Here is a 21,433-nt window from a genome sequence, read left to right on the forward strand (position 1 = left end):
TTGCTCTGGCTCACACATCACCTCGTCACGATTTAATATATGAACTCGGGGAGAGAATTCAGAAGCTCCCGAGGAGAAAGCAAATAGTAACAGATAACGTCACTACTGTTAATTAAACACTGGTTAATATTTATGCCAGCCGTGAGCTATGTGTTCTGTGAAATTAACGATGATAATTTCAACTTATGACATTCAAACATAACACACGACACAATTATATGGAATACAAGTTATTTATGAATACCACATGTTGTTGCTGTTTATTACAAATTTAATGTTCAATATATTATGCACGATATTGTGGACACATTGATTTAAGATTATTTACACATGGTGGAGTAATAAAAAAAAGGGTAAAACATAAAAACGTTCTTATATATAAAATCAACTTTCAGGATGAACGTTATCGGGGTTTTAACTCTAATATACATCATGCCTTATCTCCGGTCATCGCATTCTGTAGCTTGGTTAATTAGGTTAGGACAAATGTTAAGTGCAGGATAAAGCACGAGACTGAGGTTATGCTGGGGAAAGAAAGACTGAAGAAAATAACCCGAGAACCGAGGTTTTTCTGCCGAGGTTTTTTCTGAAGTCTTTCTTCCCCAGCATAACCGAAGTCGATGATTTTATCTTGCTTATAAACCGTCTATGTTTACAAGATGAGAATATCCCAGAATTCCCGTAAAAAAAACCTTATATCATGTTTTCTTATGGAAAAAAACCTACCCTGGAAGAATAACCCGGTACAGGTTTAAAGAAAAAACTTTCTGAAGAATAACCCCAAATTTCTCTGTATATATACAAAGCCGCCCCGACTTTCAGACCGCAAGTATATATTTCGGGCATAGAATATACCCCAAAGATCAAAGAGATTTACCGTTACAGGTTTATAATATGTAATACAAGACCACAACCACAAATCAATTTCTAAAAGCTTCCCTTCTTTGACATAAACTAGTGACAATGGAATATCTAAACTATACAACTATTGTTCGGCAATAGGTTGCCAACTGACCAGGTGACCAGGTGCCAAAGCGAAAGTAATAAATCTACGATGCTTAACACACCAGTAACCAAATTATATAGACAATAAACAGAAACAATGTGCGCACATCTGGAACCAACTAGTATGTTATACAAGAGAAATCACTAGTTAAACTCTCATAAGTAAAATAAACAACAATCCTACAAACAAAACAATAATCTTACACAAAATAACAATATCACGACCCTCGTCTCCTGTTATACACCATATCTTGTATGAAATAAATATCTGAGTAACAAACAAGTGATCCTTTTTAAAGACAACTAGAGACATAATATGTTGTGAATATCAGGACCGGGGAAATAAATGACACGCATAATGCGTACCCAATAACGACTGAAAGGTCAAAGGATAGATATCTCTAGAATATCTCATGGAAGTAAAACCCTACAACAACACTAACACTAAAACATTATCATAAACCCTGTCTTTTTTCTCATCTAGTCTGGCGATTAAAATGTAATTAGACCTAAAAAAAAGTCTAATTACAGAAGCATGACATCTTGTACAACGAAGCCTTAAATAGCATTCCACTTAATCCACTAAGTCTTCTAGCCACTCGACGAAACAATCCTCAATATTTTATAGTTTGTATAAGGATACTAGATATAGTAGATTGCATGTAAATTGTATACCAATAGGCTATTAGATACGATGAATTCTACAGAAGGGCAACATCTTGGGCGCACAAACATATTTTCAAAAAATCGTCACACTCAGTGTTAGAAAATCAAATCGGCCCACCATATCAATAAAACGCCGCTCTCTCTTGAAGCGAAATTCGAAACAACAAAGGACAATTCATATTTCCAAAATAAAATACCAAAGAGACAGAGAGAGAGAGAGAGAAATGGGGTTTAACGTCCACTCGACACAAACTAGGTCATTTCGGGACTAACATATGGTTTAATTTTATTTCAATATTTCGGTTGCGCTTAGGGGTCTTTAGCAGTGGGAGGAAACCGGAGGACCCGGAGAAAACCCACGAGGTTGGACAGGCGACCCTACTCCTTGCCACGTACAACCGGGGATTCGAAACCACGCCAGTCGACTCAATGACAGACTTTATGATACAGCGCGCGCACGCTAACCATTCAGCCATGCAACCCCCTCCAAAGAGACAGACAGTGATCATCATTTAAATGTAATGTAATGTAACTACGGTGCGCAAGAGTTTTAGTTTGTACACCAGAATATGTCAAACATACTGCATGCATAAAAATGGGATTTAACATCCTATCTGTCTGCACCAACCAGGATAATGAAGACGGGTATAGGACCTGCAGTGTGCAATAAGAGACATTCTGCTCACACGGCGCCGTTTCAGACCAATTTAAACTCTTATTTTATGTGCAATTTTAACTCATATTATTTTTGTAAAATTAACCGGTTAGGTGGGTGGGGCTGGTTGTTGGGGTGGGGCGTTGCTAAATTCTTGAGTACACCACGAAAACCAAGGTCCCGTTTTCACGTTGGCGTGAACCTAACAGATCCTTGGCAGTCGGAATTCGATATAAGAGTAGGTCGTAGCGCCGCTGTCTTCATTATCCCAGTTGGAGCAGAACAATAGGGCGTTAAACTCCATTTCATTTCATTGATTATCTTACTGACACACACGAGAAGATGCGACGGTCTTCATCGCTTGAAACTAAATGCAGATCTAACCGAAGTTATCCTTTTTGCCTCCAAACCTCGATTATCGGACCTCTCACACTTAAAAATGGTTATGGGAGATATGGAATTTGCAAGAGATGGATAGAGAACAAGCTAAACCAGCGGCTGCCAGGCAGGATACGCCCACATTTTCGAGAGATGGATAAAGAACAAGCTAAGAAGAAAGTGATTTTTCCTACAATCAAGGGCCATAATTCAGGAAATTACTATTCGATATGCGCAAATATCGAAAGGAACCGAGTTCTTGGTGTTATAAACTTACATTGCAAGTTTCAACAAAATCGGATAAAAATTGTGACTTCTATAGGGTTCACAACTTTGATATACCCTATTTTTACGCTATTTGAGAAAGAAGGGCGGTCATTTTATCTGTCAGATTTTCACGAAATTCGAACTCAGTCGTGCTTAGGGTGTAATGGTGATATAATAATACGTTTTTTTTTTAAATCGGATAAAAATTATGACCTCTATAGGGTCCGCAAGCTAAAAACGCGATTTTTCGTACAATCAGGGCCCATAATTCAGGAAGTTACGGTCCGATATGCGCGAATATCGAAAGGAACCGAGGTCTTTGGGTTATAAACTAACATTTCAAGTTTCAAAAAAATCGGATAAAAATTGTGACCTCTATAGGGTCCACAAGCTAAAAACGTGATTTTTCGTACAATCAGGGGCCATAATCCATGAAGTTTGGATCCGATACATGCCAATATCGAAAGCAGCCGAGATCTTTTGGGGATAAACCTATATTTCAGGTTTCTTCAAAATCGGATAAGAATTGTGACCTGTAGAGAGTCCACAAACAATTGTGGACGGACGGACGGACAGGGGCGACGGCATAATACGTCCACATGAAAATGTGGGCGTATAAAAAAGAAAGCGATTTTTCGTACTATCAAGGGCCATAGTCCAGGAAGTTATGGTGAGAAATGCGCGAATATCGAAAAGAAATCTGGGATATTTTAAGTTTCATCAAAATCGGATAAAAACCTTGGTATTACATACTTTTACACTATTTGTGTACAAGGAGTGGCCATTTTGTCAGGCAGTTTAGGTTAGATTTTTACGAAATGCGAACTCAACCTTCAAGGATGTTTAACGGTGATATAGTTAAACGTTTTCTAAAATTGAATACAAAGTGTGACTTCCAGCGGGTCCTCAAGCTAAAAATGCGATTTTTCGAACAATCAGGGGCCATAATCCAGGAAGTTACGTTCGGATATGCGCGATTATCGAAAACTGGATCAAACTAGTGGCCTCTAGAGTGTCCACGAGCTAAAGACCTGCGTGATTTTTCGTATAATCAGGGACTATTATCCATAAAGTTTCGATCCGATACATGCCAATATCAAAAGGAACTGAGATCTTTTGGAGATAAACAGATATTCCAAGTTTCGTCAAAATCGGGTGTCCAACAGGGGCGACAATATACGTCCACGTGAGAATGTGGGCGTATAAAATATAGAGTGGAAACTTGCAAACTTTGGACAAAGTGCGTTTGCTGTTGCCGTTGTTGAAAGATGGAATTCACTTCCAGCCACAAAACAATATTCAAATCTCGATTAAATACTCACCTTTTCAAAATTCACTTCAAAAATTGACAAAAAAAACTTAGAGCCAATGAACTTTTGTATATAGTTTTTATATGCGCTATGAGCACGTTTTGTGGATTTGGCGCTATATAAATGGACATATTAATTATGTCCAAAGTGATGTCTAACCGGTCAAAATCTGAAAACAAGCATTTTATTTACCCAATAATACTATTTCAGTCAAATACTTATTAATACTATTTTTAAATACTGGTAAAGCTTCTACCAATTTTTAACACCATCGCCGTCTACAAATTTTATTTATGTTATAGAATAAACAGATTCCAAATATTTGTGTCTTTAAACTGCTTTAGTATAATCATTTGCATGTAATCAGGGGCGTTTTAAGGTGTATCATGGTGGAGGCTATACTATTTTGAGACCCCTCTTTCGCGGGGGGGGGGGGGGGGGGGTCACTGCCCCCCGGCCACCGGAGGTCGAGAAATTTTGCAAAATAGAACACATTTTGGTGCATTCTGACAAATCCTCCAGTGACAGTGTATAGAAAACGATTGACTCGGACTCGGGGGCCCTTTCCCTTGGCCAGAGGGGCCCTTTTGTCTGCCTTTAGGGCCCTTTTTGTCTGCCTTTAGGGCCCTTTTTGTCTGCCTTTAGGGCCCTCCCTAACTAGGGTATATTTTCTAGGGTATATTGTCTGCCTTTAGGGCCCTTTTTGTCTGCCTTTAGGGCCCTTTTTGTCTGCCTTTAGGGCCCTCCCTAACTAGGGTATATTTTCATTTTTCTCATCGGTTTTAGCATTTTTATCCCGTTTTATTTGTTCAACTTCCTTTATTTTTTTCGAGAGAAGGCTGGAGCGCCTCAGCTATAAAACGTTTTTGCATGTAATGTTTAAATTATTGTCCGTGGTCATACCGTTTTTGTTTTGGGAACATCCCATGGCCAGCAAATGAAATGAAATGGGGTTTAACGTCCTATTTTTCCGCGCCAACTCTTATATCAAATTTCAACTGTCCAGGGTACCTGGGTTTTCGTTCCATCCGATGAACGACTATAATATACACTGTTCTTGCCTGGCCCCCTTCCTGCACCACCGTCAAGGGGACACCACACTGGAAAACCCCGACGAACCTCATATCGATGCGAAACCACGAGGGACTGAGTTAAAAGACCATTTGTCTTATGCTAGCTTCCCACTATTCCTTGGCAGTTGTAATTCGATATAAGAGTGGGCCGTAGCGCCGCTGTTCTGGCAAAATTTCCTTCATAGCACACTGTATGGAGAAGGAGGTTAAACCCCATTTCATTTCATTTAATGACATTTCAGGTACATACTGCTATATTTATTAGTTATTACGTTTTAACATTGATCAATCAATATAAACAGTGGGATTTAACGTCCACTTGACACAAACTAGGTCATTTTGGGACTAACACATGGTTCAATTTTATTTCAATAATTCACTTGCGCATAGGGGTCTTTAGCGGTGGGGGAAGCTGGAGGACCCAGAGAAAACACACGAGGTTGTAACATACAACCGGGGAATCGAAACCATTCGGCCATCCAAACCCCACCATAAATAGTATAAACATTACCATTTTTAGTCTCAAGGTATTATGAAGCAGACAAGGCAAACTACACTAATATTGTGAGCAATAAACAACGAATATCAAACATGGTGAATGGATCTAGGGGGCACCCTAATTGTCCTCTGCGCTATACTGACCTTAGCGGCATGTTGTAGCGTACCTAAGGGGAGGGGGCACTCCGGGCGACACTTTTGCAGTGGTTTGTGTGCCTGAAAAGTAGAAGACACTGGATAAAATTTTAATTTTCCACTATGACAACACTTTTTAACAGTTTGGTGTGTATATTGTGTTGTGTTTTTGGTAGGGAGTACGGGATTAGCTCAAGCACGGCCATGATCCATGTGGCGAGTAATATAAATACTGTCACGGTGTCAGTTTATATTAGTAGATCGATATTAATGGTACAGTGGGACACTGTAGTTGTGCTGTTTTAGCAGGTGGTTCTGTATTTAATGTTTAGCTTCAAATCATTGTTGGCAAATTGTTAAAATTTGTTGAGAATAATCACGAACTATGGGGTTCCTTTTGTCACTTAGATTAAAATGATCTGTCTAGATTAGATAATGAGTGTCAGGTTTACAACTGTTTACTTTCCCCAAAAGGTGTTGAGTAATTAACAGACTAATTAATTACTCAACACTGCTCGGCAAAGTAAACAGTTGTAAATCCAATCTATTCTAATGGTTGTATAAAACATAGTGTGAATTGACAACTTGGATGTTGCCTTTCTGGATGACCTGTGTTCTAATCAATTGTTTGTTGGAGTAGCTTTTAATTCGAGAATTTTGTGATCAGTTCATGGGTCTGTCTGTAAGCTTTTTTTTCAGAACAGTATAAGCCTGAGGCCAAGAAACATGTTTAAACTCAAATAATGATTAATACCATCAGCAAACAACCTACTCTAACTTGTGTTTGTTTTTTTTGTTTTTTAAAAAGTTTCCTTTTCCTAGGGCCTACCCCCACTCCTAGATCCTGTCTAGATTGCACCAGAGTGCATGAGCTAAAAGATCATTCAAAATTATTGCTGACATATATGAATATCATTATTGAATAACAAAACAATTCAGATTTCAAATGTATGCCATATTGTAAGTTTCTTTTGGGAATAAGGGACTCAGTTGAGCTCTGGGTGACCAGCCAATTAGAATTGTCTGCATTACTTCACTTCAAGAAACAACCATGATAATCACAATGTAAATATTTAATTAACGATTATTATGAAATGAAACAAAATGATCAAAATTATTCAGGTCTTTGTTCAATTAAATCAATTATTTTACTTCCAGTCCATCTGTCTTCATCATCAATCACAGATTTTACCCAACACTGTTTAAATCAAATATTTAATAAGTCTTTTTTCTTTGTTCCCCCCCATTTTCCCTTGGACTATTTGTTAATGTTAAATCCCATGTAGATAATCTCAGCTTGTCATTGGTTCATCCTCAACTTCAACTTCTAAACGTCTTGGTGCGTAAAGTAAAACATAAGCACAATGCCAATCACCTGTAATAATTATTACATGCACATATTAAATTATTATATCTATAGAGATTGACACGAGTGTGTGTGTGTGTGTGTGTGATCGTGATCGGGGTGAATTCTAGATTGCAGACAATTTTTCACACCCCTGCTGAAAATCAAACTGGTCTCAGCCATGATGTGATCACTGGTTTGTTCACACAAATTATGAAGAGGATTATAAATGATACTCTATTATGAAATTGATTTTAAGTAACCAGAGATAACACAAAGTTTAGTGGTAAGGGTTTCTGGACTGTTGTTAATGCTAAGTTTCAAGTAGTCTCCTAAATAGTTATACCTAGTGAAAAGCATGAAATTATGATCTTAATGAACACATTTCTTTATAGTTTTGAGCATACAACTAGTTTCTGAGGGAGGATAAACCTTTTACCACCTCTGCTACAATCATAATAAGAGTTTAACAATAGATACAACAATAAACATGTCGGAGAACATAGATACATGTTGAATGACCAGATTGAGGCCTCAAATTGTCTTATCGGTGGAAGCTATTTGTGAATGACTCACAACATAATTAACCTCAAGAGAATGGCCTCACATCAGTCATTGTGAATTAAATAGCTTCTCTGTCTCAATATGTCCTTGGAGTAATTTTAAAAATCCAATTTTGTTTTTATTGAAACTGAAAAACAGAGTATTAGTTACAAGAACTGGTCAATCTCAGATGAATCAATACCTACCTCCTCCAGATAATTTAAGAATATCTTCTGACATGACTGGTGACACTCTATCATCATCAAACATAAGCCATTCATCTAAAAAAAAAAACAACAGGCATAATATTTCTAATCCTGTAACCTGGGGATGCACTATGACATTAATATTGATAGCCTGGTTCTGTTCAGTATAACACAAATTTTTGGGCCCACATTAAGTTAGAAATTTCCACCTCTCGCCCTGCACTAATACCACTGTAAAGTTGATATTGTTGATTAAGCAACAAATAACTTTATAAATGAAAATATACGACACTAATAGATCAAAGTCATCAGTTTATACATAATGTGTATTAGTTAAAATTGTTAGTAATAGGCAGTAGTTTTTAAGTAGGTGTTTTGTCACTAAGGTGTTAAAACTGTGACTGTTGAATGATATACACCACTATTGGTTAGGTTTGTGTATTCAATAGTGATGGGTGTTATAAATAGTCACATGTTTTACAGAGTTGTCTACGATATCACCTTAGGTGGAAGTGGACGTAAAACCTCAGAAACCAACCAACCAACAGCTAGTTACACACTTACTAATTAATTAATGTATAATTTCTAACCACTTTCTATACATACTAAACATTAGTTTAGAATACTGACTACTCATATGATTTAATGACAAAAATTGGCATTACTTCATTAGTCAATGTATCAGCTTACATGTGACAGTAAACAATATTTACCATGGCAACGGGTGTGGAATATTGTAACGTATTATCATTACAAGTTAGTCAGGTTACACAGTTATACAGATAAAACTTTACAAGTTCATCAAGAAATACAATAATAACTTGAACATATATAGAAGAAGTATCATGACTATGGCTTTCAATTAATTATTTTGAATTGAAGATATATCAATCATGCAATTGAGTAAAATCTTTAATTAGAATTACCTCCCTTCCTTCTGACCCAGCCTACATAATGGCCACTGGAGCTAGATCGACCTTTATGCGTCAGTACAGCTTTTAATTCATAATAACCACTATTATTAGATCCTATATCTGAAAAAAAGGAGATAATGGGTAACTGGATGACACACAAAAATTTGTTTTGGACAAAAAAGAGCCTTGTTGTGAGTCCCTGCTACTATTTTTTTCTGGTGGGTGAGTGCAAGTACAGATGGAGATGATATACTTGTTTGTTCCTAAAATAATAAAATAATGAAATGGGGTTTAACGTTCTACTGTTCTGCACCGACCTGGGCTAATGAAGATGGGCATACGCCATACAGTGTGCTATGAAAGAAATTTTGCCCGGACAGCGGCACTACGGCCTGCTCTTATACCAAATTCCAACTGCCAAGGGATCTTTTACGTGCACGCCAATGTGGACACAGGACCTCGGTTTTTCATCTCATCCAAATTACTAGACAGCTGTCCTTCTCAGGCCCTCCGTCCTGTATCACTAACAAGTGTGGAACCATGCCGGAAAATCTGGATGAACTTTCTCGGCCAATGCAGGGATCGAACACCCGACCTCCAGGCTAGCGAGACAGTGTCTTAGCCACCATGAACCCCATTGTTCCTTGTGGTAGTAGAAATGAAATGTGGTTTAGCTTACTACTTTTCTGCACCACAGAGGTACTAGAATTATAGGATCAAATTAATAAACCAAATACGCATTGACTAAATAGGGGTGTAATTATCTAACGCATGCACTTTAGATCATAAGGTCTGTCATTAAGTCAAGTGGTGTGGTTTTGATACTCATTTTTCAAAAAATAATCTAGTTTTCATTAAACATATCTCTGTAAAAATTGTCCATACCATCATCAAAGCTATATGGTTCTTTTCTTGTTTTCTTCTCTACTTTTTTTTCTTCACCTGGGTTTTGTTTAATCTAAATAGTTGTTTGAAATCAAAAGTATTACAAGAACAAGCCAACATACATTATCTTTTTATTTAATTGTCTTTTAGAAATACATAAAAAGATGCTATGTAAAATGGAAAAAACAATATTGTACCCGGTATGCCAAATTAAATAGTTAAACATGAACAATTCTGTTAAAAAATATTTTCATTACATAGAACATGTCTGTTTATATTAAAGCATTATAAAAATATGGCCACACAGCAGTGCCTTTAAAAAAAAAAACCCACGTGAATCAGGGTACCCCACACATCCAGACACAAGCTGTAATAGGAGTTGTTGTTAAGCAGTAACATTAGGAGAGAGAGAGAGAGAGAGAGAGAGAAAGAGAGAGAGGGAGATGGGGTTTAACATCCACTCTGCACAAACTAGGTCATTTCGGGACTAACATATATATGTCTAATTAGCATTGTTCAAGACAATCACGGACTAGCACTGCTGAGGTCAATCACAGATTAGCACTGCTCATGTCAATCACAGATTAGCACAATTTGAAATCAAGAGCCTGTAACCGATGTAGCAATGAGTAATAGCTGTGTGGGGACTTATAAAATACAACATGACTGTTTAATTAGTGATGATAAACTGGGGAAACTAAGGTAAGGCATGCCATAAAATATGAATACGAGGCATGCTTATCAATATTCAGGAATTTTTCTTTATCATGCTACTAAAGTAAATCCTTTACCTTTTGAGATTGTTCTAGAAATTTATCTTCCTGTTCTTTAAACCTAGTTCTCATTGGTACCAATTTAGCTTGTAATTCTGGTGTACATAAATCAAATACATCTAAACTCATCGTAAATTTCACATCCTATAATAATGTATATAAATAACCATAATACAATACAATCATTGTCAGAGATATATAGCAAAAATCTACTGTATCATTTGTCTCCCTACTTAACCTTATAAAAATAAAGTTATATACAATAGAATATGTCAACTGACACATCATATTATGAAATTGATGCTGGTGGTGGTCACAACTATTTTTATTTTTCCTGTTGACCTGTCAATTCTTTAAAAATGTATATGACTTGGAATAAGCACTATAAAAAAATCCTTGCGATGATGGATAAATGTGCTAGACAGACCTTGTCTATTACTATTCATTACTATTTCCAGAAGGCCTTTCATGCTCTATTCAAGAAAATAGCTTTCTAATTAAATAACATCTTCTCTAATAAATTGGAAGAATCACTTCCTTTTTGAAGCAGTCTGTAAATAGATATCTCCTCATCATGCTTACCTTCAAGATTTTAGCATTTATAGATTCTTTTTCCTTATAATAAAATCTGACAAACTGTATTGTAAGATATCCTGGTAACCTACTTATTTTACTCTGTAAAATATAATATATCTATCTTATAGTAATAAAATATATCATTGTTATATAATTAATGTCTAACGGATAGCAATAAATCTTGACATTAAATCAAATAATTCACAAAAGCTGTAATAGCACCATAGTGGATGGAATTCTTGTGTTCTACAAATAACTCAATAACAATATTAAAGCGATTTACTAACTGGCATGGACATAAAGACCATTCCCTCTGAGCTGTGCACAGACACACAAAGGAAATATATTCTGGTTATCAGATACCACAGCCCATTATTATTTAGGCATGAGAGATAGAATGAGCCAAATTGTCTTTAAAGAATTTAATGTTTACATTTATAAAAATATTTTGCTCACAAACTATTGTCATAGGAATCTATTATTGTTAAGTTTTTGTGTTCACAAATCTTAATATATTTCAAGAGCTTTGTTTGGTAATAAGTACTAGTTGAAACAACAAATGACTTACAGTTTTAGTATAAACTGCATCTCGACCTAATGTGGGAGAATTCTTTGTAATTGATTCCTGTAACCTCTGAAATCACATATAATAAGATTTTATATAGAAAATAGTGTTTGGATAAAAACAATAATTGACAATCTCAATGTACAAAAATGTGCACGACTATGTTTAAAAAAACAGTATAGTAAATTATCTCACGACTCAAAACTTAGTAATTAATACAAAGCAGATAAACTGTCAAATTAAATTCTATATTAAATTTGATAAAAAATACTTACAGATCTTAAACCAGTATTCATATACTTTACTTCTGCAATCATCAAAAAAATATATAGGCACATATAGTATTTCATGACCAGATAAAATTAAACAAAATACATTAACAAAATTAAATTGTATGCACTTATTTTAAGTCTATATACAGCGGACTCTGTCACATCTGACATCGTACGGGATCGTTACAATATTTCGGATCACACAGCCTGTCAGAATACCGAGCTTTCTCCGAAACCGGAAATACTGTAACTTCGAAAACCGGAAGTATTTTTATATTGTAGCTTCGAATCACCAGAATGCTATTCCCTTTAAAAATGATAAACCTTTCTGTACTTTCAATGCATAATGATTCTTCAATCATGGCAATTTTTATATAATGTCGCGGTATTTGACATGAGTAACTAAAATCAAATACCAAGCGCACTCTTACAAGAGATAATAATTGTTGAATAATCAACAAAGAATTTATAACATTATCAAAGTAATCAACATATACCGGCACTTGCGAGTTTTAATCTCACCGATAATTGATTGGTGATTGCTTGTTAATCTTTTCTGGCTTCACACCCATTGAGTTTTAATCTCACCGATAATTGGATGCTTCACACCCACCGTTTGAAGTACGGATTATACGGTGTCGTTTAAAAGGAAATTATGTGACGGGACGACTAATTGGGACGACTGATTGATGTCGTAATCCGGAACATACAGAATCCGGATTTACCAGCGATTTTTTGGCTGAAGTAATAAGGAAATAAATCGGGACATGAAAATCATGTCGGATGTCACAGCAAATCGGAGTGATCAGACATTGAATGTGACAAAGTCCACTGTATATGCTCCTTAATCTGTCTAGTTTTATTACCTTTTTCTATAAAACAGGAAAGCTGATAAAATTTTTCTGTTCCCTTTGTTTCTATTTCATCTTCTGCTTCTACACATTTCATACTGATGGAGGTTAAAGATTGTTAGACAGGATATTACATTAAACGCAATTCAAATTTAATCTATTAAAAAATCTGTAGAGTGGTGAACAGCCTTCCTAGATTTCTCTCTGTAAGCGAATAGTTTCATTCTAATTCAAACTCTTCAGACGTAATTGAGAATGTGCGGCTGGCCCCCTATATATATAATCGATGGGGAACAGAGTAAGTGTGAGATCACAGATGGACCAGTGTCAAGTCTATATCATCACTCGAGTTGATTTTTCCAAAAAGTGTGAACAGACATTTGGCTAGGGAATTGCAATTAGAAATATGCCTACTATGCTGTTTAAATGTACCTGTATATAAACAAATGGGGACTATTGAACTAACCTTGTTGGGTTAATGAAGTGAATGCACTAATTATTCATTAGTGACCGCATCTAATTTTATATTGGAACTGTAAAATGAATGCATTATGACCAAATTGATCAATATTAACCCGACAAAACATGATGTGCAAATACTGGGGTTATCTGGTATTTGCACATCATGTTTTGTCGGGTTAATATTGATCAATTTGGTCATAATGCATTCATTTTACAGTTCCAATATCTGGTTATCTGGTGTTGGAGATGTCAAATCAATGTTAATTTCATAAATTGTGCATGTGCATAGATGTAGCTAGGTGTAATTAGCTGATTACATGTTAACTTTCTGTTCCAGAATCTCAAATGTTAAAATAACCAGCCATATAGTTATTTGGTAATTTAAAGGATACGTAGTTTCATATTCTCCACCTAAATATTGATCTATAAACCCTTGAATTGATCCTGCACTTGAACTTTGACCCTCATTCTCACCGGGAAGTTTCTGTTGTAAACTTCGTACTATTTCTGTCCAGCATTCGTTAGCATCCTGAAAGGCAAACAGAATTATAAACAATTTATAATAGTGATAAAAAAAAACAATATTTTGTCCTGTCACATAATTAAATAGGAGAAATTTTGCTGGTATCTACTTTACTCGGAAGCCTGTAATGTTATCCAGATATCTGGATATATTTATAGGAATAATAAACCAATATCTTACCTGTTGCTGATATCCACCTTCATCACTTTTCTCAGCAAATCTAGGGAAAGCCATGTGAAGTATTTGAAGGAATATTATTGGTGGAATTGCAGTTCCTGATCGATCCATTGTTTGATATAGATCTCGTAAGGCTGTAAAAAATGTACAGTGTTTAAATTCCTATTAGTTAAAAATACCCATTAATTGAAACATACAAAGTACTGGAATATATATTACAAGTGAAAAATATCGGCCAGATTACAAAGTACAGTGGACTTCATGTATGTCACTTCCAACATCGTACAGGATTGATACAATATGCCGGATTATACAGCATGACAGAATTCTCAATTGTCTCAATACAGGAAGTATTATTGTACCAGAAATACCGGAGGTATAATTGCAATAGACCTTCGAATACCTAGAACAAACAACCCATGTGTCAACCTGTTGATGTCTTCAAATTTAGAGTTCAAGTAAAATCATTTCTTACTGTTTCTTATATCACAATATTCATATGGATCAAGTGTGTCAGGTTAGTTGCTGAAGCTACGAGTATTGAAGTAAGAAGTGGTACCGACATCGCCAGCCATTTTGTAATTTATTACACAAGATATGATTGGAGTGACAAATAAGACATGTTTCAGACAATGAAAAAAAAATTGATTACTAGGGGGCACAGTACGATAGTGCCTACCTATTATAATATGGTTTCTTATATTTTTTTAGCGCTTTTTAACGAGGATTTCTTTTGCTTTCAAAAAGTAATTTGTGTTGTATGGTGCTGCACTAATACAAGGACAGCGTACATAGTTACCGCGAATTGCCATATAATAGTAAGTGCAGGGGGACTGCACTGCACAAAATTACACAAAACAAATCTATGGACAAGAAACAATACGCAGAAATCACAAACAAATGTACATATCTGATTAAGTGAATGGATACAGAACTAGGCATAAGTGTCCACTGCACTGTACAGTCCCAGGCCTGTAGTGATACAGACTTCACTCAAAAATGAAAACTAACAATAAGGAATATACCCCCCCCACCCCCCCCACCCCAAAAAATTTTAAAAAAAATTGTGTAACACTAGTACGAGTCATGATCTGCTATATACCACGTGAAATATGAATGTAAGCATATTGATGTAAAAAATTACTTATACGTGAAATGACAAAAAAGTCAGGTAGCCTAAACTAAATGGTCTATGCTATGGTGAGAAACATATTAAGTGTTCAAAAGAATTGATGCATATTGACTACAAAGTTAGGGCACAAGTTGTATTTACCACAAAAATAGAGGAAAAAACAAAACTGAATACAAAGAAGCAAACTGAGAGAGTGCAGGATATTTGTAATTTAGGACTGTGGTCAGTCTATGACGTAATCTAAATTGGAGTGTGGGCACTATAAAAGAGAGTGGGGGATAGCATTCGGCAGAACTCACACCGCCTATCATATTAGCCATATACTTATATGAGAACGAGGAAGATTTGTGACAAACACTAAGTTTTTATACAATAAAAAAAAAAAGAACCTGAACTATAGTTATAGTTTTAGTCATGGAATTGAAGGCAACGTGAAGCTTAAAGATTGAATAGCACTACAATATATACTATACCTGCTGTTATTGAATCTGAAGGTGCTATGGCTCCACCCACAGTTAATCCACCAGTATACCTAACAAAATATAAACATACATTAGCTTAAAATTTGATGTATATCAGAATGAATTTAAAGGAGGATTATGTAAGATCAGATAAAGGGCTGACAGTTGTTGCTATAGTAGTTAAAAAATTGATAATGAAAGGGGAAAATTTAAGATAAAGAGCTGACAGTTAGCGCTATAATAGTTAAAAAACAGATAATGAAAAGGGAATATGTTGAAAATTTCAGCCATATTACTTCGCTCTGAGTGGAGTTATAGTGTTGCCTAGATTGTCATTGCTACTGTTGTTAAGATAATAAAGTCTTGATTATCCATTTTTACGTTAAATCAACAACCGCAGCTCGGATTTAAATCTGTTGAAAATTTAGACTATACTGTACATGGCATCGAGATTTGATTATGGTCTTGGTAAGTTAATTAATGTCTAATAAATAATCTATATAACATTTAAGGCACAAAGAAAGACCGTCAATAGGAAGATTTAGCTCTTGCATAATGCCTGTTTAAGTAAATGTGGTTGATTTATTAACTGGACGTATTTTTTTTTTTTTTTATATATATATTTCTTCTGTAAAATTATGGAAGATAAATACATAAAAAAAATAAAAAGTAGATAAAGTACACGACTACAAGGACTTCTATAATATTATAGAAATACTTGTACTTTATCTACTTTAATCTAGAATCAAAGTTTCAAGTAAGCTAAACTAATCCCAAGTGTTATATATTTTTCAATTAATCCCATGAAACGAATAAAAACACTACATTGTTAAAATTTGTACTTTCACTTTAAGAAGGAGATCTTCAGGCTTTCAATAAACATACATATGTATACGTTATATAATTCAGAACACATTAACATAACAATGTCCTATCCATTTAAATGATACTTATAATACCCGGTACTTTAATGTCAATAGAATGCACCATTCTATGTCTAATTTTAACATTTTTACAGGTTTTCTAATTCAGTATATAAAGAAAAGCTTGATTATTTCACACATCTTTCACTTACAACACTATACAGTCCATAATAAATTTGTTTACCTATTTAATGCCTGATTTAGTTCAGGTATAGATCGAAGACATTGAACTGTAGCATTCATGTAACAGGTATTTCCTAAATTAGTTAAACCACTTGGCATGTCCAGCTGTAAATAAATATTATAACTTATACTTGAATGGACTTTAATACATTTAAATAAGTTAGTTTGTTTTTATAACTATATGTATCAATTGGAATATATATTTATTATTAATCAGTAGTATATCAATAATTTTATATCTTGTTTATTTAAAGATAGGTTCCCAGAAAAATATTTATCGGGTGGTTATTTCCAATAAAAGTATGGCAATTTTGGTATATATGGAAAGTAGAGATATCCAATCTTACTAGAAAAATATTGGATTCCCTGAAAAACACCCATGGAGCGTATACAGGACAAAAATGTCAGGGTTCCCCTAATCGACAGCCCGACGATTAGGAATATCTACACGCGTGACGTCAAAGGTTGCACGCGGAGATTGAGCGCTTGATGTACATGTTGATAAACTTTATGAAGAGTTAGACGTACAACACTTATTGAGATAAAAATCACGGAAAAAGACGCGGGCAGTGGATAATCTGAGAATATAATTAGGATTCGATATTTGTAATAAATAGTCAGCGATTAAAGACAACATCAACTTGTGTATGGAATGAATTCTCCTCCGACTTCGGACCCGTAAGTCACGTGACACAAACATGACCTCTTTTGATCGATTTTTTATAGCAAGGGTATTCCTTGACAATTACAATGTTTTGAGAAGGATTTGAAGCAAATTTATGATAAATTAATTAGTTTGAATATGTTTTTAGGCCAAATATATCATCAAATCACCCAGTTTGTACGCGGGAATGTATCTTTAGGAAACAAAACAGTAACAATTAACTGCACTGTTAGTAAGAATTTCTACTCTGACGTACAGCTGTCGCTAACTGTTGTTCTGACATGTCCTCCATAAATACTGTTTTTTCAACTGGTTCTTTAGGTAGTTCGTCTGCTGTACCCATCATTAATAAAGTAGCTCCCTGAAATAATCCATTTCATTAAATTACTTAATCTGTACAGTTCATATTTTCTGCTATATATTTTTGTTATTTTTCCATACATGCAATGATTTTATAACAAGATACAATGAACATTCATAGCCAACTGGTTTAACAGTACTGTTAACCAGCAAAGATAAATGTTATAACAGTTTTTAATGCATAAATACTTAATCAGTTCGCGATATTGAAAGAGCTGGCCATTCTTGTTATAACAGTTCCAAAACAGATTATAATTGAAAGTTAATATATTGAAAATTTCATTCAAATTACTTTATTCTGAGCGAGGTTATCACTGTTTGAAGTTTTCACAAGATGTGGCATAGATTGTTTATTATCAGAGCAAAGTTACTTGTTAATCGAGACTCAACCTTGCTTCTACATTTTTTAAATCAAATCATGAAATGGCAATCGTATTTCAATTTGTTTACATCTCTGCCATCTGATGTCTAAAGAGTTGATTATAGGCTTGTCATGTGAATAAATAAATGTCTAAATAATAACTTATATACCTATGAACCCCCAAAAAAATTCTGCAATAGGCAAATTTAGCTCTTACATAACTGATTTCTATATAATAATCTGATATATGTACATGTACTTACGTCTTTTAATTTCATGTTACCCCAGTCATCATCCTAAAAACAACAAATGCAAGAGTTACCCATTTAATCACACCACATTGAAATTCTACAATAAGAAAATAAAATGAAATGGGGTTTAACATCCTACTGTTCTGAACCAACTGGATGTATGAAGACAGACATACACAATATAGTGTGCTTTGAGGGAGATTTTGCCAGGACAACGGTTCTACAGTCTACTCTTATATGTCAAGGGGAACCATGCCGGAAAATCCTTGCTCAACACACCGATCGAAAACAGGGCCTCCAGGTTAGCAAGCCAATGTACTCTTACTCACTGAGCCACTGTGGATGCCTCTACAAGACATTGTATGTAGGAATGAATCACACTTTTACACTGGCCGCTGTTACACATTGGCTGTCAGTTGTCTTCCCTTCAACATTTTTTTTTTATGGATAAACAAAGTCTTCACAAGAACAATGTTTGCAAATGCTTGTGTTTATGAAAAGAGGCCAATATCTTAGACAAAAAATTGTTAAGTAAAGGTACATTGTATATTATTCTGTAAAAGTATCAGATAGCGATAAGAAAGTTACCTTTAGAACTGTTCCTTTCATCATAACTTTTTGGCGGTCAGGTTGAACACCAGATAATGCAAAAAGCTGGGCTTTGAAAACCTCTGGTGGTTCATCTGTGTTACATTCCACAGCTGGAAATTTTTCTTTACCCCATTTTACATTCACTTAATAAAATTAAAAGAAAAATTGATTCAATGAACAATTTCACCCCATTTATAGCCTACATGTACATGTAGCACAATCATAATCACTGTTTTATACCATGTATATTTAATTTCTAATTAATGTTATCAAAAAAATCTCAAATGTAGTGCAGTACAAACAAAATTAGCTTAGAACAATGACCTAAAAAAATCTGCAAAACCAACATAAGAACCTTGACTAAGAAAGAAAAGAATGTCTTATAAATAAGCTTGGTACATGTATCTTGATTTTTAAGCCAGGTATATATTTAAAGGAGAAATTTGTACATAGTATTTCTGTGAATAAAACCTACCATACATGTATCACACATTAGCAAAAAAAGACACAGAAGGTACATGTGTATCACCTGTCATTTTGTTTTACAAAAGAGAGATAGAGAGAGAGAGAGAGAGAGAGAGAGAGAGAGAGAGAGAGGTTTAACATCCACTCGACACAAACTGTCATTTCGGGACTAACATATTTCAATAATTTGCTTGCTCATAGGGGACTTTAGGTGTGGGAGGAAACCAGAGGACCCAGAGAAAACACACAAGGTTGGATTGTTTTTACAAAGGTTTTTTTTATTCTGGAAATTTAATATTCATCACTACATGAAAGTTCCTTCATTTGCCTATATGTTATTATTAGTGGGAGGAAACCAGAGAACCCAGAGCAATCCACCGAGGTAGGACAGCCAACCCTACTTCTTATCATGTACAAGTGGGGAGTCAAAACCACGACAAATGACTCAATGACAGACCTTGTGATCTAACATGTGCGTGTTAACCCATTCAGCCACCCAACCTCCCTTCTGAGAATGTGTAGCATTCTGTACCTAGCTCTTGCATCTTTATATTTTACTGGCAAAAAAATCAATAGAATCATGTTTATTTATAATTAATAGCCACCATATCCAAAAACTAGTATACTATTTCGTAATGGGGTTCTTCTCCGTTTCACATAATACTAAATAAACCTTTTCATTTTTATTAAATGGAAGTAGAATAAATACTCTCAAAATTCTCAAAGTACATGTACCGTAGATCTATACAATACAGTACTTAATTTTTCAACTAAAATCGTCAATTTAGGAAATAAAACGTCTGACAATTAGTTTAGTGTCTGTTCTCATGCGGAGCTTATTGTAGACAGATAGCATAAGTTTAGTAATTGTCCTTAAAGGGTATTATAAGGTCCATTGTAATGATTGTTTAGTACATGTACATGTGTATGTTTCATACATGCACATGTATGGGACATTTGAGATCCAAAATTATTCATTTTGTTTTGAAAACAAGTTTAACCTGCCATTTGCTCTGGCAAAAACAGTCTACAGCTTTGTACAGCATGCTTTCAAAGTAAGGAATGTGGCACCGGCAATACTATATACCGGAAAACATCGGAAAACAACCAGAAAACACTGGTTACCTATTTAGGGTGTTTTCCGGTATTTAGTGTGTTTTCCGGTGTTTTCCGGTATTCAGTATAACATGGTGTTTTCCGGTAGTTTTCCAGTATATAGTATAGCCCTGTGGCACCCACTTCCCCAACAACCCCCCCCCCCCATCCAAAAAAAAAAAATAACAATTCAAAGATCTTTTTCATGTTTAGTTCAAGCAATTATGACATATTCAAAAGTTTGGTTTATATGTTGTACGGTACAATATAATAATGTAGGTCTATAAAGTTATACATATTTCATCCACTTTTTTTTATGTATTTTTCATCTTCACTTTTTATGGATTTTTCATCATGCATCATGTATAATTTATTTACACTGTGGAGCCATTTGGGCATTAGAGAACATGACATAAATATTATTATTAATAATATAATATTAATAGAGACCGGTGAGATTAACTTCTTAAGTTCTTTCAACTTCATCAGTCTAGATTTAGCCGGCAGTAATATTTTTTGGTTTTTCTGTGCCATTGCGAAAATGAAAACAACCTATGACAATTCCTGACAAATTTAATAAATAGACTGACGTTTATCTAGTATATTAGGAGAAGTTACCTTTGAAAGTTGGCATTTTGAATGTATTATTTAAACAAATAAATTGTCAACAAGACAAAACATTCATAACGTGCACCGTCACCGGAAGTTGATTACTACTCGTAGACACAATACGCATGGGCAAAAGTTGTACTGGATTAGCAGGACATGTTCAATCCGCATAGATTTTTTTTTGGCTATGCGATGTATTCTTTCTGATGCATTTACAAATGTAATAATAAATATTATCATTTTTCTCGTGTTCGCAAAA

At 34.9% G+C, this 21,433-nt stretch overlaps 1 protein-coding gene across 1 annotated transcript; it reads right to left on the minus strand.

The window, feature by feature from the left end:
* Nucleotides 1-7,045: 7,045 nt before the first annotated feature.
* LOC126817958 (ubiquitin carboxyl-terminal hydrolase 14) lies at nt 7,046-21,298 on the minus strand. Its single transcript, XM_050545130.2, has 17 exons — nt 21,184-21,298; nt 19,003-19,148; nt 18,427-18,459; nt 17,699-17,803; nt 16,780-16,883; nt 15,685-15,743; nt 14,083-14,213; nt 13,772-13,908; nt 12,933-13,015; nt 12,070-12,101; nt 11,798-11,863; nt 11,236-11,328; nt 10,672-10,797; nt 9,881-9,953; nt 9,008-9,115; nt 8,082-8,156; nt 7,046-7,362 (listed from the first exon to the last, which is right to left on the minus strand). The coding sequence occupies exons 1-17, from the start codon at nt 21,197-21,199 to the stop codon at nt 7,280-7,282; spliced, it is 1,470 nt and encodes a 489-aa protein (XP_050401087.2). The 5' UTR covers nt 21,200-21,298; the 3' UTR covers nt 7,046-7,279.
* Between the last annotated feature and the right edge of the window lie 135 nt (nt 21,299-21,433).

The sequence above is a fragment of the Patella vulgata genome, chromosome 4 (assembly GCF_932274485.2).
Source record: "Patella vulgata chromosome 4, xgPatVulg1.2, whole genome shotgun sequence".
Taxonomy (NCBI): Eukaryota; Metazoa; Mollusca; class Gastropoda; family Patellidae; genus Patella; species Patella vulgata.

What these genes read in the sequence shown, in the direction of transcription:
- LOC126817958 (XM_050545130.2), bottom strand. An exon ending in TGAATACTGGTTTAAGATCT is followed by an intron (nt 11,864 to 12,069) that starts GTAAGTATTTTT and finishes ATGTGATTTCAG; the next exon opens with AGGTTACAGGAATCAATTAC. An exon ending in TCTTAAATTATCTGGAGGAG is followed by an intron (nt 7,363 to 8,081) that starts GTAGGTATTGAT and finishes TAATTATTACAG; the next exon opens with GTGATTGGCATTGTGCTTAT.